Source organism: Bufo bufo, chromosome 2 (assembly GCF_905171765.1).
Source record: "Bufo bufo chromosome 2, aBufBuf1.1, whole genome shotgun sequence".
Taxonomy (NCBI): Eukaryota; Metazoa; Chordata; class Amphibia; order Anura; family Bufonidae; genus Bufo; species Bufo bufo.
Window position 1 is genome coordinate 211,453,255 of NC_053390.1, and position 24,223 is coordinate 211,477,477.

General features: G+C 45.2%; 2 protein-coding genes across 2 annotated transcripts in view; one reads left to right on the forward strand and one right to left on the reverse strand.

Moving 5' to 3' along the window:
• The window catches only part of ACAD10 (acyl-CoA dehydrogenase family member 10), a 139,115-nt gene extending 119,387 nt beyond the window's left edge, over nucleotides 1–19,728 (reverse strand). The window contains exon 1 of the mRNA XM_040416104.1: nucleotides 19,635–19,728. The gene's annotated coding sequence lies outside the window, so the exon portion shown is untranslated. The remainder of the gene's footprint in view (nucleotides 1–19,634) is intronic.
• Nucleotides 1–24,223, forward strand: part of LOC120988571 (BRCA1 associated protein) — a 73,861-nt gene that overhangs the window by 20,474 nt on the left and 29,164 nt on the right. The window contains exons 4-8 of the mRNA XM_040416106.1: nucleotides 14,115–14,304; nucleotides 17,487–17,600; nucleotides 18,805–18,953; nucleotides 19,828–19,903; nucleotides 21,313–21,451. Coding sequence (XP_040272040.1) covers nucleotides 14,115–14,304; nucleotides 17,487–17,600; nucleotides 18,805–18,953; nucleotides 19,828–19,903; nucleotides 21,313–21,451 — 668 coding nt within the window. The remainder of the gene's footprint in view (nucleotides 1–14,114; nucleotides 14,305–17,486; nucleotides 17,601–18,804; nucleotides 18,954–19,827; nucleotides 19,904–21,312; nucleotides 21,452–24,223) is intronic.

Here is a 24,223-nt window from a genome sequence, read left to right on the forward strand (position 1 = left end):
GAGGGCCACCCTTGTGGTCATAAAACATGTACTGATGTTAAGCTTATGTTTGTGTGGTGTTTTACCTTATTGCAGCTATGGATCTGGTTCCTGTTTGTTTTAATGTTTGTGTGCTGTCTCCCTTTGTGTTTGGTGTGGACTTCAGCATTTGAGCACGGGTTCCAGTCTGTGTGTCTGTGGCAGGTAGGTGTGGAAGTGGTTTCACTCACCTGCCATATCCATATGTTGTATATGTTTCCCTTTCCTTGCAGCTTGGCCAGTTTAGACTCCTGTTCGTCCGGGTCTAGGAGGAACAGGTCATCTTACCCTGCTCCTAGTCCAGGGATTTCCTGAGGGCTAGTAGGGACCAGAGGTTCTTGAATATAAGCCCTCCTTCCGTCTGGGTTGGCTCATACGGTTAGTCCGGGTCAGAGTTAGGGATGCTTTAGGAGGTGACCTGCTCCCTGATTCTGTTGTCCTGGCCTAGCAGCTTCCCATTATCCCTTTAACATCGCACGGCGGGGGGTTTCCCCCACTCTCCGCCGTGACATTGAGTCTTCCATAGTGGGGGATAGTCTTGCAGTTTGCGTATCTTTATTTTGGCCTCTGTATCTGGCTTGAGACCACGTGGCCCCTGTGCCTGGCTTGCGGCCTCGTGGCCCTTGTGCCTTCTCTAGTCCTGCTTGGCTGGCTGCTTCTGTATCAATACCTGCATTACAAATTACTTCTGCACATTTCCTGCTTGGCAGTCTGCTTCTGCATTTGTGGCTGGCTACCCTCTACCTTTGTGCCTGGTTAGCTGGCTGCATTTACCTTTTGTGCTGGGTTTGGGTCTTCATGCATAGCAGAATCTCAGTATCTGGAAGGCTTGCTGTGGCTACCTCGTTTTGTTGGTTGTTTCTTCTTTTGCTGTTTAGAGTGGCCTTTAGGGTTGCACCAGGTATCGAAGTCTCGATACCCAATCCATACTTTTAGACCTGGATCGATCAGATACCGGGATTTGCTACATCCCAGTACTAGGCTGCGCTACTGCACAGCCTAGTATCAGTTAGAGAACATGGCACGCCACGTTCTCAACGTGCGCCATGTTCTCCTCAGCAGCACAGTGGAGAAGCAGGCAGTCTCTCCCTCCCTCCCCACTGTGCTGCCGTTGCCACCAATAAGAAGAGAGCGAAGAGGGCAGGGGCTGTGGCCACTGCGCTACCAATGATGATAATTTACCTGTTAATACAAGTGTAGGTTGCGGGTGCCGTCGGTAGTTTCACATACCCGGCACCTGATATCTATGACAGGGCGCGGCAATTAACTCCTCAGGTGCCGCATCTGAGGGGTTAATTGATGGGGATCACAGCACAAGTGTGTGGCCTACAGGGATATAACACACCAGCAGACCTTGGATCCAAGAATCTGGCCTGCAGCGTAGTCTGCACTGAAGGGGTTAGTGGATGGATTAAAGTCTCTTCCCCATCAAGTATTTTCAGTAATGGTCATCCTGTATCAATATAAATTCTAGATATTCTCTTAAGACTGTTCTCATTATTTTCATAAGAACAAGATGAGGCATCCATGTAGATTTCTCACGGAGATTATTTCTGGTGTAAGGTCTATTTATCCATTCAAAGGTTCTTATCCCAGCTGTATAGGTTTTGTTTCATTCATATTCTTCTTGTCCACCTCTGAATAATTAAGTTGGTGGTAGACTCTTTTACAGTAAGTCGGTCCTCTTGTTGGTCTTGGGTTTCCTCTGCTTACCTTTCTTTATTACTTCCTTGAGTAAGAATTTACAGGCGGTTGTCCCTGCAAAGGGTTTATCTCCTCTTCAATTCATTCTCTGGGGCTACAGATGAGTGAACCAGGCAACATTCAGTTCGTTTAAACTTCGCCAAATTTTTTAATAATTTGGTTTGGGCAAGAATAGATTTATAGAGAGAGCAAGCCTAGTATACAAATTTGTAGTCCTTAACTATATAGATGTGTTTTCTAAGGGGTTCTCTTTGTCATTATAGTGAAAGCCCCTTGTATGCCTATTACATGTACGCAATATTGTAGGCCAGGTGATGGCCCTCTGGGTTTCTGGGAAACCTATTCAGGTTAGCTTTCCTAAACCTATCTGATGCCAGCGGATGTCAGACATGATAATTTGCATATATTTTCCCCAGAAATCAAGTGGAGCGTTGTCTAGCCTACAATAGTCATCACATATATCAACCAGTCTCCATAATAGTACACATCCAGAGGTTCCCTCTAAGGACTTGCAACTTGAAAAACTGTTCTCATTTGCTTTACTCTGATAAATGGTTTTGTCCTGAAAGAGCTTCTTGCAGATGTGAGGCTGGCTTAGCTATTTTCTATACCTTTGCTAGATATTCATGTTTAAAAGGCAGGCACCTCTGTCAATCTACTGTGTGAAAATAATGCAGTGCTCACATTGGTGCTGTGTTCTCTTTACTGTTTACCCACTTGCTGTGTGGCAAAAGGTATAATTGTAGCTCCTCCTTTCTCACTTCAATGGGATGGCCTCTTCCTATTTAAAGGAATATCATCAGGATATGTCATCAGTGTAGCAAAAACAGAAAACACCTTTAGCAATTTTAATTCATCATTTTGGATTAACTATAAATGAACCAGAGAGACCTCCAACATTCAACTGAAAGTGACAAGAGAATTATGACATCCTACAAAGCTTACAACTCTCTCAATGAAACATGCAAGCTAGTTATCCTTCTAGTAGGACAAGAGAATCAGAATGTCTCAAGAGAAACTTGTCTTGTTGACCAGCCTGTGGGGTACTCTTTGGGGTGCTCTTTATCGTTAGGGAGACCCAAAAAATATGCATGATTATTGTATGCCAGACAACACTACTCTTGGTTTCTAGGAAGAGTATATACAAATTGCATATTTTAATTCTACTGGCATGAGAAACGATTAGCAAAGAAAAGATTAATTTGAATATCTTTCCCAGAAAGTGTATGCAAACTTAACTTGCCTGAAAAAAGAAAAGAGGGGATATGCTATCTAATGTCAGAAGAATTAAGATATGTGATTTGAAACTACTTTTCCAAAAACCAAGAGTAGTGTCATGTCATTCAATACTCATGCATATTTTTTGGTCCCCCTAATAATAAAGAGAACCCCAAAGAGTACCCTACAAGGCAAGTCAACCAAGTAAAGCAAATTTTTCTTGAGCTACCATGTTTCATTGAGAGAGTTGTAAGCTTTATTGTGTGCTGTAATTCTGTAAGTCTCACTTGTCTTGTTGAATGTTACTTTGGAGGTCTGTCTGGTTTATCTGAAGTTATGCTAAAATAGTGAAAACGAATAGCTAGAGGGTTTTTTTTTTTTTTTTTGCTATACAGATTATGTATCCCCAGGTGAATAGCCTCCCCATTGAGATGAATTGGGACATCCAGAAGCTATAAGTATAACTACTCCCAACTGCACAGCAATTAACTGTTATAGTGAACAGTAAGAAGTAGACTGCAGCCATATGAATGCTATTTTTATAGTATTTTCAGTGGATTGGCCGAGATGTTTTCCAGCCTTTTATTAAACAGGCTTATGTAGAAAAGCTAGGAAAATAACTAAGCCAGCTTCACATCTGCAAATAGCTCTTATCAGGGCAAAGCAGATGAGAACAGCTTTTCTAGTTGCAAGGCCTTAAAGGAGTTCTGCAGTTTGTTTAAACTGGGACCCGCACTAGCGAAATGCCCCCATTGTCTATTATTAGACAACCCCTTTAAAAAAAAAATCTGAAAAAGAAATTAAAAAGTTATGACTGCTGGAACACAAAGGGGGGGAAATATTTTTGGTCCTTACAGTGATATTCCCATCATAGACAATGGGGGCATATTGCTAGGATATGCCCCCATTGCCTGATAGGTGCCTGTAACATGTCTGGGACCTACACTGAGAATGGAGCTGGGAAGGTGGCGGAGGGCGCATTGTGCGTGCGCAGCTGCCCCCCATTTATCTCTATGAACCGCCAAAAATAGCCGAGCGCTAGCTCAGCTATTTTCGTCAGCCCCGTAGAAATGAATGGGAGTGGGTGGCCTCCACCCACCAATCTCCCTCATTCTCGGTATAGGTGCGGGTCCCAGAGGTGGGACCTGCACCTATCAGACAATGGGGGCATATCCTAGCAATATTCCCCCATGGTCTGTGATGGGAATACCCCTTTAAGGCTAAAATGAATTATGTCACTAAGGGTTTAAAAATGCAATAGTCCCCCCTGAGTTGTAAGCCAACCAGATTTACTATAGACACGTATTAAAAATCTACAATAAAAAAGTAAAATTTTTGGGATAGTTTTTCCTATTTTAACGTGACTGTTGGGAGGTTAAAGCTACCTGTTCAGCTTTGAGGACAGATCTCTCTCTGGTTCTGTCATGGGTTCTGGAAAATTAGTCCACAGCTTCCTGAAACCCCAGTATTCCAGTACATGGTTATCAACGACTATCAAAGGAACATGTAGATGTAGTGGCTGCCTGGCATGTGGGTCCATTTAAGGTGGTTAAAACTTTTACAAGCACATCTACAAAAAAGACATACTACATCAGGACCTTCACCAATTGCAAGACCACAGGGGTTATCTATCTAGCAACATGTGTCTGTGGTCTCCAATACATTGGCAAGACCATACGAGAACTTAGACGCAGAGTGAAAGAACACCTCAATGATATCAGAAATAACAAAGACACCCCCATTGCCCAGAGGAGGAGTTTTGGACACTAGGCTTTTGAGAAAAGAAATAGAATGGATCTTCTGTCTGAATACAGAAAAGCCAAAAGGCCTGACTGAATGGAGCATTTATACCTGCTTTATTGAAGAACATAGGTCCGGGGGCTTTATCTGTTATGATCCTGATACATTCATGTTTAGCTGTCTTTGTACAGTTAAGCATTTTCTTCCTCTCATCTATTGGCTGTAATTACCTATGGCAGGCATGCTCAACCTGCGGCTCTCCAGCTGTTGTAAAACTACAACTCCCACAATGCCCTGCTGTAGGCTGTTTGGGCATGCTGGGAGTTGTAGTTTTGCAACAGATGGAGGGCTGCAGGTTGAGCATGCCTGACCTATGGGACTACTGTCACATATTCTTGCATTAGTGTGCCATAGGTTTAGTATGCAGACTATTATGGGCACGGAGTAGGCATTGATTTGAGACCAGGCTTTTAGACTCTCCTATTCTTGCAGTAGTGTATCATAGATTGTTTTCAGATTAATGTGGGCATTTACTGTAGTTAATACTTGGATGCTCTCCTCCACACCACTTGCGTAACTAATTACATTCACAGCCAGGGCCGGATTAAGAGCATCATGGGCCTGGTGCAGAAGATTTTAATGGGCCTTTTTATAGAAAATGAAAACGCAACGCAGAGCAACTTTTTATAGCACAAATAAAGTGTGAATTTACGCAAAATTACACATGTGAAAATACGCATGCATAAATTTTGAAGTGTGAACGGGTCTGCGTAATCCCATTCAAGTCTATTGGACTAAAGTTCATGCGTAATTTTGAAGCAGATTTACGCACGGGTTTGCGTGTGAAAAATCTGCTGTGTGAACTTAGCCTAAGTGTACATCTCTGGCCACAGTTTAAATATACAGCCATCTATATAGATGGCTATATTATGTATAGCCACCCCCCAAGGAGTTAACTAGTGCTGCTGGATATGTCATTCAGGAGCATGAAAAAGCTATTCACGTCTAGCTTTTTCATGCTCCTGAATGGCATATGTGTTTATAAAAGCTAATCTATTATAAGCAGATATGCCATTGAGGAGCTTGGAAAAGATAGGTAGGCAAGAAATAGTCACCTAGCTTTTCCATGCTCCTGAATGGCATATCTGCTTATATGCATACATGTTTATAATAGCCAAGCTATTATATGCAGACCTGCCATTCAGGAGCATGGAAAAGCTAGGTGAGAAATAGTCACCTAGCTTTTCTATGCTCCTGAGTGGCAAATCTGCCTATAGGCATATCTGTTTATAATACCTGATCTATTATAAGCAGATATACCACTCAGGAGCATTGAAGAGCTAGGTGACTATTTCTCACTTAGCTTTTCCATGCTCCTGAATGGCATATCTGTTTATAATAGATCAGGCTCAGCTATTATAAAGATATATATGCCTATAAGCAGATATGCAATTCAGGAGCATGGAAAAGCTAGGTGAAAAAAAATCATCACCCAACTTTTCCATGCTCCTGAATGACATGTATAAATTATACAGTATACAGTATAATAGGTGAGGTGAGCCAATGCTGATTTACTTACCGCCTATGAGTTGTTTTCTGGGCAGTACACTGAAGGCTGCTGAACGCGACTCACCGCTGGCAGCACCCCTGACTCCACGCAGGAAGAATTTTAAACTTCCAGCGCGCAGCAGCCGCCACGGTCTTTCACTTTACGGCATGGCCTAGGCCCCAGGGGAGGAGTCTGATGTGACGACGCAGCACGGCGTGCACAGCTGACCTGTCACCTGACCTGATCTGTCAGCTGTCACTGTCCTGGTGAGTTCTGTAAAGGGCCGGCCTGGGAGATTTCTCCTTGCGCGCCGGCCCTGTCATCATCTGACAGTCGGCACGGTTCGGTCCTACTAAAGGGTTGCGGGGTGGCCGCCAGGCAACCTCAGCGAGGCGGCCTATGCGGGCGAGGGTGGCCACTTGCAGAACCCCAAAAATGAGGACATCAAACCCTGAAAAGGAGGACATCGTATCGGGGACAGTGGCACACAATAGTTCAATATTACACCATGCAAGATACTACATTATACAGCTGGTATAAGTTATACATCTTCTTGTATATAGTGATATGGACCATGCCGGTATAACCTGGGCATCTCCTGTATATAATTATATATGTACAGCTGGTATAAGTTATACATCTTCTTTAATAATGCCCCCAATGTAGGTCCCCATCTTAAATTATGTCCCTCATAGTGTAGTAATTATTTTTTAATGCCCCATCTTAAATAATGCCCCCATAATGGCCCACCGCTGTTTTTGTTTTGTTGATTTTACAAAAAAAAAATATATCACATCATCCACTTGCTCGCGCTGCAGCAGTCTCTTCTATCTTCACTGAACAGGATCTGCAAATGTGCGCAATGATGTCACTGCGCGCTCCCATGTGGTTACATCACCATGCACATCGCAGGTCCTGCTCAATGAAGAAAGAGACTGCTGCACCGCAAGCAAGTGGATGAGGTGAGTTTTATATATTTTTTTTGCTGCGGGACACTATGGGGGCATTATTTAAACAATGGGGGACAATTTTTTTAACTCCTAATTAAAGTGTACCCGTTTTTAACGGCTGTTAGACGGGTGCACTCCTGTTTATCGTAAAAAAACGGTCCCATTGATTTCAATAGGGTCCGCATGGCCGTGGAAACAGACAAAAATAGGACATGTCCTATTTTTGGACGGACGCTATTCACTGGCCGTTAAAAAGAGTGGCCATGTGAATAGCCCCATACACTTTCATTGGTGCTAAAAATAGCCGTGTGACGGGCGTTACGCACGGCCATTAGTCACTGTCACGTGCATGCAGCCTTAGATAGACTCTCAATCAGCACCTGGTTGCTATGCAATAATGCATCATTTAGACCCTCAGCATATTCCTGAGACAATTACCTGTGTTAAACGCAGCTACTTGTCTGAGGAAGATGCTGAGGGTCTAAACGATGCATTATTGCATAGCAACCAGGTGTTAACGCAGCAGCTACTTGTCTGAGGAAGATGCTGAGGGTCTAAACGAATCAATGCAACCAGGTGAGCAACCAACCAGGTGCTGATTGAGAATTTGAGAGTCACCACCAGCAGCTCCTCCTGCATTTATATGAATGACACAACCGCAGTACACAAGTGAAGAAGCTCCAACCTGAGGAGCTGTTTGACTGCAGGAGAAGGACAGGAAGGAGTTACTCACAGGACTATAATAAAATTCACCTCCAGGCGGCAGGCGGCTCAACACAAGACTACTGTCTAGACAACATGAGAGGAGGTGGACAGAGACTGGAGTTCCGACAAGCTGCTCTAACCTGTTGTGTGCTTCTGCTGCGTGAGAGTAACTTAGTGGTGCGAAGCAGGCAGCGTGTGATGTCAGTGCGCAGTGCGCACTGTCTGTGGGATGTGACAAATTGAAATGTGAGTGCAGGCCGATTTTTTTTTTTTTTTTTGTAGGGTTACTTAAAGTGCCAGTACCTGCCGTTTGCCATTCTGCCAATAATCTCAGAAAAGGAGGACTTCTGGCCGGACGGAGGACCAGGAGTCTAAAAACTGGACGATCCGGCATAAAACCGGACGTCTGGCCACCCTAGGCCTAGCTCCAGTTGGCCTATGCGGGCTGCTGGGCCTATTTTCATGCAGGGGCCTGGAGCTGCAGCTCCATCCGCCCCTACGTTAATCCGGCCCTGTTCACAGCTCTTTTAGGGCTCTTTCACACTTGCGTTCTTGTCTTCCGGCATAGAGTTCCGTCGTCGGGGCTCTATGCCGGAAGAATCCTGATCAGGATTATCCTAATGCATTATGAATGGAGAGAAATCCGTTCATAATGCATCAGGATGTCTTCAGTTCCGGAACGGAACGTTTTTTGGCCGGAGAAAATACCGCAGCATGCTGCGCTTTTTGCTCCGGCCAAAAATCCGGAACACTTGCCGCAAGGCCGGATCCGGAATTAATGCCCATTGAAAGGCTTAAGCTAAACGTCGTTTCGGCGCATTGCCGGAGCCGACATTTAGCTTTTTCTGAATGGTTACCATGGCTGCCGCGACGCCATGGTAAAGTGTAGCGGGGAGCGGGGGAGCAGTATACTTACCGTCCGTGCGGCTCCCGGGGCGCTCCAGAGTGACGTCAGGGCGCCCCAAGCGCATGGATCACGTGATCGCATGGATCACGTCATCCATGCGCATGGGGCGCTCTGACGTCATTCTGGAGCGCCCCGGGAGCCGCACGGACTGTAAGTATACTGCTCCCCCGCTCCCCGCTCCTACTACGGCAACCAGGACTTTAATAGCGTCCTGGGTGCCATAGTAACACTGAAAGCATTTGGAAGACGGTTCCGTCTTCAAATGCTTTCAGTACACTTGCGTAATTCCGGCAAGTGGAGTACACGCTGGATCCGGACAACGCAAGTGTGAAAGAGGCCTTACTGTAGGGTATCAAATACCTGGTTAATGGAACTTACCTTTTGAGCTGTAATATTATTATTTTCTTTTACCCTTCTTTCTCGCTGCTCTAATATCTGTCCCCTTCCTTTTTTTTTTTTTTTACATTAATGATAATGGATATACAGGGAGTGCAGAATTATTAGGCAAGTTGTATTTTTGAGGATTAATTTTATTATTGAACAACAACCATGTTCTCAATGAACCCAAAAAACTCATTAATATCAAAGCTGAATATTTTTGGAAGTAGTTTTTAGTTTGTTTTTAGTTTTAGCTATTTTAGGGGGATATCTGTGTGTGCACGTGACTATTACTGTGCATAATTATTAGGCAACTTAACAAAAAACAAATATATACCCATTTCAATTATTTATTTTTACCAGTGAAACCAATATAACATCTCAACATTCACAAATATACATTTCTGACATTCAAAAACAAAAACAAATCAGTGACCAATATAGCCACCTTTCTTTGCAAGGACACTCAAAAGCCTGCCATCCATGGATTCTGTCAGTGTTTTGATCTGTTCACCATCAACATTGCGTGCAGCAGCAACCACAGCCTCCCAGACACTGTTCAGAGAGGTGTACTGTTTTCCCTCCTTGTAAATCTCACATTTGATGATGGACCACAGGTTCTCAATGGGGTTCAGATCAGGTGAACAAGGAGGCCATGTCATTAGATTTTCTTCTTTTATACCCTTTCTTGCCAGCCACGCTGTGGAGTACTTGGACGCGTGTGATGGAGCATTGTCCTGCATGAAAATCATGTTTTTCTTGAAGGATGCAGACTTCTTCCTGTACCACTGCTTGAAGAAGGTGTCTTCCAGAAACTGGCAGTAGGACTGGGAGTTGAGCTTGACTCCATCCTCAACCCGAAAAGGCCCCACAAGCTCATCTTTGATGATACCAGCCCAAACCAGTACTCCACCTTGCTGGCGTCTGAGTCGGACTGGAGCTCTCTGCCCTTTACCAATCCAGCCACGGGCCCATCCATCTGGCCCATAAAGACTCACTCTCATTTCATCAGTCCATAAAACCTTAGAAAAATCAGTCTTGAGATATTTCTTGGCCCAGTCTTGACGTTTCAGCTTGTGTGTCTTGTTCAGTGGTGGTCGTCTTTCAGCCTTTCTTACCTTGGCCATGTCTCTGAGTATTGCACACCTTGTGCTTTTGGGCACTCCAGTGATGTTACAGCTCTGAAATATGGCCAAACTGGTGGCAAGTGGCATCTTGGCAGCTGCACGCTTGACTTTTCTCAGTTCATGGGCAGTTCTTTTGCGCCTTGGTTTTTCCACACGCTTCTTGCGACCCTGTTGACTATTTTGAATGAAACACTTGATTGTTCGATGATCACGCTTCAGAAGCTTTGCAATTTTAAGAGTGCTGCATCCCTCTGCAAGATATCTCACTATTTTTCACTTTTCTGAGCCTGTCAAGTCCTTCTTTTGACCCATTTTGCCAAAGGAAAGGAAGTTGCCTAATAATTATGCACACCTAATATAGGGTGTTGGTGTCATTAGACCACACCCCTTCTCATTACAGAGATGCACATCACCTAATATGCTTAATTGGTAGTAGGCTTTCGAGCCTATACAGCTTGGAGTAAGACAACATGCATAAAGAGGATGATGTGGTCAAAATACTCATTTGCCTAATAATTCTGCACGCAGTGTAGACTCATAACTGTATACTCATGCAGGACACTTCGGGACATGGAGCGTCTTGGCCTCCCATCCTGGATTCGCCTATACCCCAACTATGGCTCATCCTTATTTAATGAGCACAAAAGGGCGGGCGAGCACGGCCATACTGGTGCTGGAGACGCTGCACGCCACATGTGCAGCTCGATACCGCGCATACTTACATTGAGTTTCTTATTAGTATAACGCATGTCCTAGCTCCTGATGAGGTGTCCGCAAAAGAGACACACGAAACGCGTAATACCACTCGTCCTTAGTACATTGAGTTCTTACTAGTTTATCGCATGTCCTAGCTCCTGATGAGGTGTCCACAAAAGGAACACTCGAAACGCGTCGAGTAGGATTGGCTATTACATTTTAGAAGCGGTTATCTTTGTCAATCTCTGTGCACTCTGAGCTGGTAGCACATGAATTGTATCCCGACTCCGCAATACTATAGTATGTTACAGGGTGCTGGAGGCCATTGTTACTGTATCCAATGCATCACAAAGCACTCAGGGCTGAGAATGGATTCATAAAAATCAGATTGCATTTACTTACTATGTGACTTTGTACATTGAGATGCTTTAATCCTAGGCAGGGACCCCTCAATTGATTACCCCATAAACAGGCACTTTCAGGTCCATGTTTTTTAAAGGACTGGGTCTGACTTTTCCAGATGTTATTAGCTCTTATGTCTGGGTGTATTTTGAATGCACCAATATCCATAGAGTGCACTTATTCAGACCCTTGTATCCTGACACAGTATTAATCAGGCTTGATTATATGGCATAGAACAGACCCCAATTCAGGATCCCACCTGCCTGTGTCTAATACATTGTTAGGGCGTGATGCTTTTATTTTAATTTATATTATTAAAGACTTTTTTTTTGTTTTTCTTCTTTTACCGTCCTTTACAGGCAGCGAATTAGCTGTACAGGAATGTACTTTGTGATGTGGGTGGTACCAGGTGGGGTGCCATCTCATTCAAACTCACTCCAATACAGGAATGTAGTAGCTAGCAAGCACAAGGGGGTCCATGCTTGGCCTCTGCTGTGCCAAGTGGTTCTTGCTGCCCAAGCACGTTTGCTGGATTCTATCAGTGTCTACAAAAGTTGGCCAGTGGGGCAACACACACAGTGATATTCCTTTGTCCTAGGTATTCAAAACAGCTGATGCCTTTCCCTTACAACTATTATTTAGTTTTCGTGAGCATAGATATTTCTATATATGGATTGCACAAGGACTGGAGCAAGAACTATGCCCTTCCAGTCAACGACCTGGCACAGGATCTACTAGTTATTAAATATGTGATTTCCAGGATGATTGGATAGTCAATGGTTGCATTCAAGTTTTTCTCTATAAGTAATAATAGAAGTAAGAGACGTACGATTCCATCAAGTTTTTTTTTTTTTTTTATCACACAAAAATATATGAATATATTTTTACAAAAAAAAATGGGTGGATAGTTTTAAAGTTGCCTTGGCCCTGCTGATCACTACTACTTGTTGCTTCTCAACACGCACAAAATGCCCGCTCAACCAGTCACTGGCTGCGGTGGGTAACTTCAGTGGCCCGTGATTGTCTATGTAGGCATTTCCTGTGTGTTCAAAAGCAAATGAAACAGGGACCTGGCGAGCATTGCAACTTGAGCAGTGGAAGTTCAGTGGTGGAGAGTAGGACAACCACTGTAACCACACAGTAACATTGTAAGGCTGAAAAAACCATACGCCTAGTTCAGTCTATTATCCTGCAAGTTTTATCTAGAGGAAAGCAAATACGCCACATAAGGTAGGAGCCAATCATACAGAACAAACATTCCTTCCCGACTCCAGGCAATCAGAATAACTCCCTGGATCAACAACCCCTCTCTAGTAGCTATAGCCTGTAATATTACACTCCAGAAATACATCCAGGCCCCTCTTGAACTTTTAGTGAGTTCCATAGTCTCACTGCTCTTACCGTAAAGAATCCTCTTCTATGTTTGTGTACAAACCTTCTTTTCTCCAGGCGCAGAGGGTGTCCCCTCGTCACAGTCCTGGGGATAAATAGATGATGGGATAGATCTCTGTACTGACCCCTGATATATTTATACATAATAATTAGATCTCCCCTCTATCAACTTCTTTCTAAAGTGAATAACCCTAATTTTTAAAATCTTTCAGGGTACTGAAGTCCACCCATTCCAGTTATTACTTTAGGTGCTCTCCTCTGAACCCTCTCCAGCTCTGCTATGTCTGCCTTGTTCACAGGAGCCCAGAACTGTACACAGTACTCCATGTGTGATCTGACAAGTGATTTGTAAAGTGGCATCTATGTTCTCATCACGGGCATCTATGCCTCTTTTGATGCAAACAATAATCTTATTGGCATTGGCTGCAGCTGCCTGACACTGGTTTCTACCCGTTAGTGTCAAATACTTTTCCATGTTTTACCATATAGTATGTACTGGTGACTTGCATCATTCCTTCCCATTTGCATAAGCTTACATTTATCAGTGTAAGGCTACTTTCACACTAGCTTTTTAGTTTTCTGGTATTGAGATCTATCATAGGGGCTCAATACCAGAAAAAAAAACTCTTCAGTTTTGTCCCCATTCATTGTCAATTGGGACAAAAGTGAACAGAACAGAATGCTCCAAAATGCATTCCGTTCCGTTCTCATACCGCAACATGTTGTATTTTGCTTTCCGTCCTGGGATGCGGAGCAAGACGGATCCAGCATGACCCCCATTGTAAGTCAACGAGGACGGATCCGTTTTCTCTGCCACAATCTGCCACAATAGAAAACAAATCCGTTCTCTATTGACTTTCAATGGAGTTCATGACGGATCCGTCTTGGCAATGTTAAAGATAATACAACCAGATCCATTCATAACGGATGCAGGCAGTTGTATTATCAGTAACGGAAGCTTTTTTGCTGAACCCTGCCGGATCCAGTAAAAACGCTAGTGTGAAAGTAGCCTAAGTATAGGACACCATACTGCTTTGTGACTGACTTTTATTTTTCAGTCATTGCTGTATATGCTGTTCAGTCCTCATCTAGAAATTGTTTGCAGCATAGAATTTGGCAACATGCCCTGAAGTCCCATGTACTTCACTAACTTCATATCCGAGAATAAGGGTTTGACCAGCTTGCAGGATGGAGAATCTGATTTCTACTAAGCAGCCAGTGCCCTTGTATTATGCGCTGTTTATTACAGGCCCCTTATGAACTGCATGTGAATGTTGTGAGACCCATTTCATGTTTCCCAGTTGTAACAACGTGCTGTCTCTTTTTAGCAAGATGACTTCCTTAAAAGAAGACGTCAGACGTAGCGCAATGATCTGCATTCTTACAGTCCCTGCTACAATGACCAGCCATGATCTGATGAAGTTTGTGGCCCACTTTAATGAAGTAATTGAGCATATGAAAATAATCCGGGACTCTACACCGAATCAGTACATGGTTCTGATAAAGTTCAGCTCCCAGGTACTTATTGGTTTATGAACTCAAAGTTGTTATATTTGTACATATCACATGCACTTTTTATTTTAAGAGACGGTTCTAGGAAAATATTCCTAACACTGCAACTGCGGTGCAGTTGCAGAGAGAGCAGAGCCCCTGTTGCTCCTAGGGGCTCATTTGCATATATTAAAACTTCACTTTTCTCAGCAATGCAGGCACATATGAACATGGGACTAACACAGATGCCTTCTGCTGCCAGGCGCACGTGTCACGGGTCAGCAGTTTCATAGGTACAAATCTACTGAGAGATGCCCTTTAATTTGTTATGCACTGATGACAGTAGATGCAAAACCATGCAGTTTTCATTCACATTGAGTAGATAGATTGTTTTATAATCCCATTCATATGGGCATAAACCAGAATGTGTGACTGAAGCCTTATTTGCTCTTCATGTTTTAAGTGAAGATGCTTTGATTCAGATTAATATCCTTATGGCATCCCTGCAGGTGCCATTGGCTAAGTGCAAGCACTTTGTGTGGTAGGCTTTGTTCTTTGACTTAAGCAAGCAGGTAGGTTGCCACTGTACAGAACGGTCTTGAGAATGGCATACTTCAGTCTATCAACGGGGGGCTTTTTGGTTCCCTTTACCCTATAACCTTTATTGTTATCTTGTCCTTTGGAAATCCTGACTTCCCTAGAAGTCTATATTTGCCTCTCCTAAAACCTACTTAATATTCCAAGTGTAAATGTAAATACTCTCTCTACTGTTGCTGTATACTTCTATCCCCTGCCTCCAACAGTTTTCTACCCTCATTGTGCATGTCTAATTTTAAAGGGGTATTTACATCTTAGGCTAGTTTCACATCTGCGGCTGTCTTCTCCAGCAGGCTGTTCCAGCATAGAACAACCTGCTGGAGTTCTCCGGATCTGCCATTAACGGATACTGCCGATTGCCCCCCCAGACCCGATTGATTGCACGCAATGATTTTTGTCTAGGCGATTCTCGACATTTTATGCCAGTCTGCTGGAGGTGTGAAACTAGCCATAGGCATTTATGGCATGTCCACAGAGTATGCCATAAATGTCTGATCAATGTGAGTCCTAAATGCCTGCTAGATGCTTGCTGAGGCAGCCGCCGGCCAACACATACAGGTAGAGAATGAATGAAGTAGTAGCAGCACATATGGCTGTCTCCATTCACTTCTTTTACAGAAACAGCCAAGCCAGCTTTTAAATGTGAAGATGTGAGTATATTTATAGTGTGTATGTGTTAACTTAAAGAGGACCTGTCACCACAAAATGCAGTGTAATCTGCAGGCAGCATGTTATAGAGCAGGAGAAGCTGAGCAGATTAATATGTCGATTTGTGGGAAAGGATTCAGTAAAACTTGTAATGTATACATTTATATCTCTGCTCTTTCTGACTGCAGTTGTTCATAGGGAAGATGTTATCAGTGATTGATATCATTCTCTGTGTAAGTGTGTATACAGAAATAGCTGTCAGTCACTGATGGCTGTACACGGGGGAGGTGTTATCAGTGATTGATGGCATTCTCTCTGTAATTGTGTATACATAGATAGCTGTCAGTCACTGATACCTGTAAATAATGAGGTGTTATCAGTGATTTATAGCATTCTCTGTGTAAGTGTGTATACATACATAGCTGTCAGTCACTGATAGTTGTACACATGGATGTGTTATCAGTGATTGCTAGCATTCTCTGTGTAAGGGTCCATTCACACGTCCTCAAAATGGGTCCGCATCTGTTTTGCAATTTTGCGGAACGGGTGCAGACCCATTCATTTTTAATGGGGCCGGAATGTGCTGTTCGCATTTGCGGATCCACACTTCCACATTCGTGCTTCCATTTCCGCAAAAAAATAGAACATGTCCTATTCTTGTCCGCAATTGCGGACAAGATTAGGCATTTTCTATTCTAGTGCCGGCGATGTGCGGTCCGCAAATTGCAGAATGCACATTGCCAGTGTCCGTGTTTTGCAGATCCGCAATTTGCGGATCCGCAGAACACTTACGGACGTGTGAATGGACCCTAAGTGTGTATACAGAGATATATTGATAAAACCTACCCATTAACGATGAAATCAGAAATGGCAGAGGTATAAATCACACATTTTAATGAATCTTTTCCTACAAGACTATAGATCAATCCACTCAGCTCTATAACAGGCCACCTGCAGATAGCATTGCATTTTGTGGTGACAGGTCACCTTTAACAGCATGTTTAAGATGTTTCTGAATTAAAAGTAGAATTTTTTGGACATGTTACACTGACTCCCATAGAAACAAATGAAGAGAGCCGTTCACTCTTTGCCTGGGGGGCCCCAGTGGCATCTTCATTTATCAAACATTTAAAGTAGTTATTCCACAAATTGAACTCCCCTATCTCTCAGGGTGCATTGCCGTTAGCCCTTGTTACCCCTTCCTCTCCTAGATACAAAATATTCCCTCACATATAGCCCCAGAGATACATATGGGATGTAATGCCCCCACAATTTCCTTCTCCGCTGTCTACAAAGAAATATAGCTATCTATTTCTATGCATTCAGAAGTATGAATGAATGAGAGTTAAGGAAGGAGAGAAGGTAGGACCGCTTCATTTGCTTCTTTGTTAGATCACTGAGGGTTGCAGGGAAGCTAATAAGCATGTTTGTCCTCCTCTGGATGCATGCGCGTATACAGACGCATATACAGCAGGGGGCTACCAGAGAGGAAAATGTAATGTACATAAAAAAAAAAAAAAAAAATATAACAATATTTGTATTGCATGTATTCAATGCATAGTAATATTTTTCATAGGATACCCCCTTTAAGGCAAATCCTGTGGACAATGGGTGTGAATGCCCATTTAATATACGTTTCTCTTTGGGCACATGTCTCTTTCCACATGTTCTTTAAACTATTGTGACCCATTTTACATCCACATCCCACATCAGTTTGTACTGGCATTTACACAGAATCTGCATATGTCATGAACACGTTCCATGTGACAGAACCCCGGGACAAAACTGACTGATCTAGTGTAGCATTGTGAATGAGCGGCACTGTCCGGTGACAGCATGACAAGAGTAGAATTAATGTTCACTTGTCACACATACATCGCCACCACTAGTAGGCTGTGGATGCTGCCTGTTCACATCAGTGCCATACATAGATGAGTTTTTCTACATTTCTTATTTCTATTCAGGCGGACGCAGACAGCTTTTACATGTTGAACAACGGACGTCAGTTCAACTCTATTGAAGAGGATGTATGTCAGCTGGTCTATGTGGAAAGGGCAGAGGTGTTTAAATCAGAAGATGTGAGTATATTACATTTATAGTGTCTATGAGTGGGAGAGATGTTCTTGGCTTGGGTTGTCCAGCTTTTTCTAAGTGATGGCCTGTCCTCAGAATAGGCCATCACTGGCTGATCAACACCCTCACCGATCAGCTGTTCGAGTGTAGCGCCTTCTCTGGAAGTCTACGCTGCAATTACACAGCATCGTCAACTGTGTATTGGATAGAGCTCATCTCTGCAGTGCTGCTCCCATTGACTTCAGTGGTGGCATTGCTGTAGTGACCAGGGTTGACTTCAGTGGTGGCATTGCTGTAGTGACCAGGGTTGACTTCACTGGTGGCATTGCTGCAGTGACCAAGGTTGACTTCAGTGGTGGCATTGCTGCAGTGACCAGTGTTGAATTCACTGGTGGCATTGCTGCAGTGACCAGGGTTGAATTCACTGGTGGCATTGCTGCAGTGACCAGGGTTGAATTCACTGGTGGCATTGCTGCAGTGACCAGGGTTGAATTCACTGGTGGCATTGCTGCAGTGACCAGGGTTGAATTCACTGGTGGCATTGCTGCAGTGACCAGGGTTGACTCCACTGGTGGCATTGCTGCAGTGACCAGGGTTGACTCCACTGGTGGCATTGCTGCAGTGACCAGGGTTTACTTCACTTGTAGCGTTGCTGCAGTGACCAGGGTTGAATTCACTGGTGGCATTGCTGCAGTGACCAGGGTTGACTTCACTGGTAGCATTGCTGCAGTGACCAGGGTTGAATTCACTGGTGGCATTGCTGCAGTGACCAGGGTTGAATTCACTGGTGGCATTGCTGCAGTGACCAGGGTTGAATTCACTGGTGGCATTGCTGCAGTGACCAGGGTTGAATTCACTGGTGGCATTGCTGCAGTGACCAGAGTTGACTTCACTGGTGTCAGACCCCTGCTGATCAGTTAGTGATGACCTATCCAGAGGATATGCGATCACTTAGATAAGGCTGGACTACCCCTTTAAATATAGAATTTATGGAACATATGAAATGATAACTTTGTACCCCTTATGTAAATTAATAGACCGTAGGTAGGGGGATTGTATCCTATAGCCTTAGTGAGAGGAGCCACTGAAAGTTAAAAAATGCAAGGTAATTTACAGAAGCTCTGTAAATTCTGAATTGTGTGAAGTGTCTATGTGTAACGATAGGAGGGTTATAGTGTGTTATATAATTTTTTGCAATGTCCTTTCCAGGGGGCCAGTTTGCCAGTGATGGATCTCACAGAGCTCCCCAAATGCACTGTGTGCCTGGAGAGGATGGATGAATCAGTAAATGGGATTCTGACTACTCTCTGTAATCACAGCTTCCACAGCCAGTGCCTACAACGCTGGGAGGACACCACGTAGGTGGTTTTGTAATGTTTTTTGGTTGATATACTTTTAAAACTATTCTAACTATTCATCTCTCTCCAAATATATATACAATTAATAATTGTATTTTTTTTTTCCGTTGATGTGGTTGATAAAGCCTTATTTTATGCCTGGAGATTTTTTTTTGTTTGGTGGGGGTTACATATACCATAAATTACAGTGTCATGCAAATATATAGAAAAAAATCTAACATTCACGTTTCACAACGAATAACCTAAATTAAGGTTATTACATTTGTGTAATAGGGTTTTTGTTTTTATAATGTATGCACAGTAAAAAAATAAAAATAAATTAACTTTATTTTTTTAATTTTAATTCAATTGATAATTATTCTACATTTTATTCTCATAATGTGTTAGTATACTCCTATATGCTAATACATTATACTATGTCCTATGACATACCATAGCCTGCATGCTTACTAAAGAGACAGTCCTGAGTCCATTGTAGGACTGGCAAAGGGTCGCCCAGGCTCTGAGTGATTTAATCAAAGGGAAGAGTCTTCTTTGATCATGTGGCAGTCACGGACCTGTAGAGCAGGAGGTTGCTCTAAGACCTGGAGCTATGCCAAACCACTCATTCTTAGAGCAGACCTGCTCAGGTTGCTGTTAACTCCCTCTACTGCAGTAACCCCAATAAATGTCGCTCCATACCGAGGACCCGAAGCTCCTGCCGTCAAAAAAAATAGCAACCAGTCATTAAGGGGTTAATACGACTTGATGTCAGTTTCCTTTTTACATTTCTGTAGAGGCCCTAACTTGATGCTAGTTGGCTTCATCGTCCTCCTCCGCATAAACAGTGTTTTGGACTTCGTGTGTGTAAACCAATGGGTCTTCTATGTTACAGATGTCCGGTGTGTAGATACTGCCAAACTCCAGAACCGGTGGAAGAAAACAAATGCTTTGAGTGTGGCGTCCAGGAAGTAAGTCTGTGTTGTGAGTCTCAGTGCTGAAAACATATGGACTCCTTTTCTTCTGCTTTGTCTTGCATGGAACAAACTGAACAAGTTGTTCCTCTGCCAGAAGTATTGTTTGCATAATGGAGCAGAAGTGCTAACTCAATCCATAATCCCTTGTGTTTTTCTCCTTGCGTAAGTATCTGCTTATCCTGCAGGACTACAGTTAACCACTTTCCTGCCAGTACTTTATTTTCCAATAGGTTTCTTAATATTTTCCCAATACCTTATTATATCACTCTTCTTCGTTCAGGTTAAAGCAGTTGTCCAGAATCAAAATACTGATGGCCTATCCTCTGGATAGGCGATCAATATTCGATCAGTGGCGGTCCAACTCTTTGCACCTCCAACGATCATTTGTTGAAAGGGTCCTTTGTTTGTTTTTTATCTACCGTATTTATCGGCGTATAACACGCACAGGCGTATAACACGCACCTTCATTTTAAGGGAAATTTCAGGGGAAAAAATTAAATTTCAAATTGTACTGCTATGGGGTGGGGGGATCTGTGGATGGAACTGTTATGGGGGGATCTGTGGATGGAACTGTTATGGGGGGGATCTGTGGATGACACTGCTATATGTCATCCACAGATCCCCCTCATAACAGTGTCCCCCAATACACCGGCCCTCTGCTCACCGAAGTATTTATAAACGTGAATCCTTATCCTGTTATTAAGTTGAACTAACGCTGCCCTCTCCCATGTTCCCATGTTCCCCAGTATCCCCACAGCACTTACGATTCACACGCTTCCATAGCAGGCAGAGCGGACGGCACCAGTAACGTCACTCACTGACGTCGCGCGTCTGCTCCGCCTGCTTCATTCATAAAGTGGGCGGAGCAGGCGCTCAACGTCAGTGAGTGACGTTACTGCTGCCGTCCGCTCTGCCTGCTATTGAAGCTTAAGTAAGTGCTATGGGGATACAGGGGGGACATGGGAACATGGGAGAGGGCAGCTTAATAACAGGATAAGGATTCACGTTTATAAATACTTTGGTGAGAGGCGGGGCCCGGTGTAAGAGTACAGTGACTGCACCGGGCCCCGCCCCTAGTTACGGACTCCAGCCCCTCCTCTCTCCCGGCTCATACAGCGCAGTCTGTGATGCTGCATCTTTGCCGGGCCGCAATGAATATCGGCGTATAACACGCATACATCATTTGGCCCCTATTTTCAGGGGGAAAAAGTGCGTGTTATACGCCGATAAATACGGTACTTATTAGCGGCAGTGCAGGGGAAAGGCCATCAGTATTCTGATCCTGGACAACCCCTTTAGTAGTATACATCTAACAGTTTCAGTTTTCGTTCTAAAACCTTTACTTCACTGTTGCACATAGGATAATTGTGTAATAACTTATTGAACTCCTTTCATTCTTGCAGAACCTTTGGATCTGTTTAATTTGTGGCCACATTGGCTGTGGTAGATATGTTAGCAGACACGCATATAAACATTTTGAGGAGACACAACATACTTATGCAATGCAGCTGACCAACCATAGAGTCTGGGATTATGCTGGAGGTAAGAGCGCTAATGTGTCTTCATTTAGAGTGATTTCCGAGTAGGAAGGGTGGACTTGGACTTGTGGTTTTGGGTGGAGTGAAAAAACAATGCATCTAGCAGAAACTAGATTTGAAATAGCCATCTGGACCTAATGTTGTTAACAATATCAGTCGTGTGTAGATCTTACCCCTGAAATAAGTCGGTCACCCTAACGTTAGTAGTATTGTTTGTTAAGCAAGTTTTCTTTTAGTTGATGGAACATCTAGTTATATTTTCTCGCCCAATTTCCTTGGGGGACACAGAAGACCTTGGGTATAGCTCATCTCCCTAGGAGGCGTGACACTAAGTGAAGACTGTTAAGCCCCTCCTCCACAGCTATACCCTCAGCCTGGAGAGAGAGACTGCCAGTTTTTGCTTAGTGTCCAAGGAGGCAAGACACTCCCTGCTCTGCAGGGCTGCTTTCTCCTTGTTTCAATTTTAGATTTTTACTTTTTTATTTTCTTTTTGTTCCAGATCATCAGGGATAACAGAGACGCACTAGACCTCTCTGTTCTCCCGGGGTTGAGCTGCGCCAGTGCCGGTCACCCGCACTGCTGCCTCCCCCACAGAAGGCAAGGTGGACCAGGGCAGCCCAGCTCCCCTGCATCCCGCCAGCGCAAGGGTCGCCCGCACGCCAAGTCCCTCCCCCGGCGTCCTGCCACTACGGTGCCAGTAGCTGAAGGGGCGACCCTGCTGGAACGGACCGAGGGTGAAGACGGCTATGGTGAGAGATTGGCTTCTCCAGCCCTACGTCCCCCCCCTCCCCCCTCGGTCTCCTGCGTGCCTGACCCTTACCTGGGCCTATGGACCCTTCTGTCCCTGCTAGACCTAGGCTGGCCCTGGGCTGCCGCAGGTCGACATCTGCTCCCTCTCTCCTGGCCTCCAGGACATTGGCACCCTTGTTCCTACAAGAGGAATGCCTAGGGAGCTGCGGAGGTCCGCACCTAGCTGCCCCTGACGGAGGGGTCATGCAGGCGTCCCACCCTCACAGACCCGGTCTCAGGGTCCCCCTCCCTCTTACCGGCCACTACTTCAGGGCCAGAGGGCCCGCGCCTTGCTGCCACTGACCCTCCCTGCTCTCACCGGTCCAGGGGAAAGGTGGTTGTAGCTGCCGGCAGGGGTGAAATCATAGGAGCGCTGTTCTAGGCCAAGGGCCCGCTCCAGGGGTAAAATGGCTGCCGGGTGCAGGGTCCTGACTTCCGGACACCTGGGTGGGCACCGCGGCCTGCAAAGGAGCGCTTCAACAGCCCCGGCTGACCGTCGGAACCTTCCGGTCGGCCGGGCGCCGAAGTCTTGTGTTCCACTTCAAGACGATCCCGCTCTATCCGGGTCCCCGGCTCGCGGGGTGGGCACCCGCGGCCGGTATGTGCCGCTCCGTAGGCCCGGCTGGTACTTTAGGTACTTGCGGCCCCGGTCAGCCGGGCGCCGCTAAAAATTTAGGCCCCGGCTCTTCCGGCCCGCGGGGTGGGCACCCGCGGCCGGTATGTGCCGCTCCGTAGGCCCGGCCGCTACTTTAAATACTGTGCGGCCCCGGTTCGCCGGGCGCCGCTAAAAATTTAGGCCCCAGCTTCACGGCCTACTAAGCCGCAAAAACCTTTTCCCGCCTGGAGGTTCCCCCGCCCACAGAGGATAGGCCTGTATGGGTGGATCTGTGCCCTGTAGGTGGCATCTGCCTCAGTGAGGCTGTGTGTTTAAAAAAAAATAAAAAAAATATTTATTATATATATGACTTGTGGGCTGCGCAGGACGCTGCAGCCTCATCTCAGAGTGCTGCCTGTATACATGCCCCCCTTCCATAGGCGGCATGGTGTCGCGCTCCCCGGCTGCGGCGCTGCCAGGTTCTTTTTTCCCCTTCTGGGGGTTTTTTTGCCCTCTCCGCGCTACGGCGCTGGTCAAGGTGCATGCTTTTTTCTGTAGGCAACATTCGTCACCCTCTCCAGTTATGGTGCCTGCCATGTGCAGGACCCCCCTCCTGGGCGGGATACTGCACTCTCCCTAACTGCGGGTTGGCCTTGTGCATGATCCCCCTTTCTTTGGCGGCCTACTGCAGTTTCTCCGGATACAATGCTGGCCATGTGCACGACCCCCTTACATAGGTGGAACACGGCACTCTTACTGGATTCGCTGCTGGCCATGTGCGTGCCCCCCTTCCATAGGCGGAACGCTACACTCTCACTGGATTCATTGCCGATCATGTGCATGACCCCCTTTTTTTTTTTTTTTTTAGGCGGAATACTGCACTTTCACCGGATACGGTGCTGGCCATGTGCACGACCCCCTTCCTTAGGCGGAACTCTGCACTCTCACTGGATTAGCTGCCGGCCATGTGCGTGCCCCCCTTCCATAGGCGGAACGCTACACTCTCACTGGATTCGTTGCCGATCATGTGCGTGACCCCCCTTTTTTAGGCGGAATACTGCATTTTCACCGGATACGGTGCTGGCCATGTGCACGACCCCCTTCCTTAGGCGGAACGCTGCACTCTCTCTGGATTCGCTGCCTGCCATAGGCATGACTCCCTTCTGTGGACGGCATTCGGCACTCTCACTGGATTCACTGCCAGCCATGTGCATGACCACCTTCCATAGGCGATATGATGTACTCTCATTGGATTCACTACCGGCCTTGGGCATGCCTCCTTCCCGGGTGGCGGCATACATACACTCCCTCGGTCGGTGGTTGTTCTCTCGCCTGTACATTGTTGGCCATGTGCATGACCCCTATACATGCACTCTCTCTGGATCCACCGTC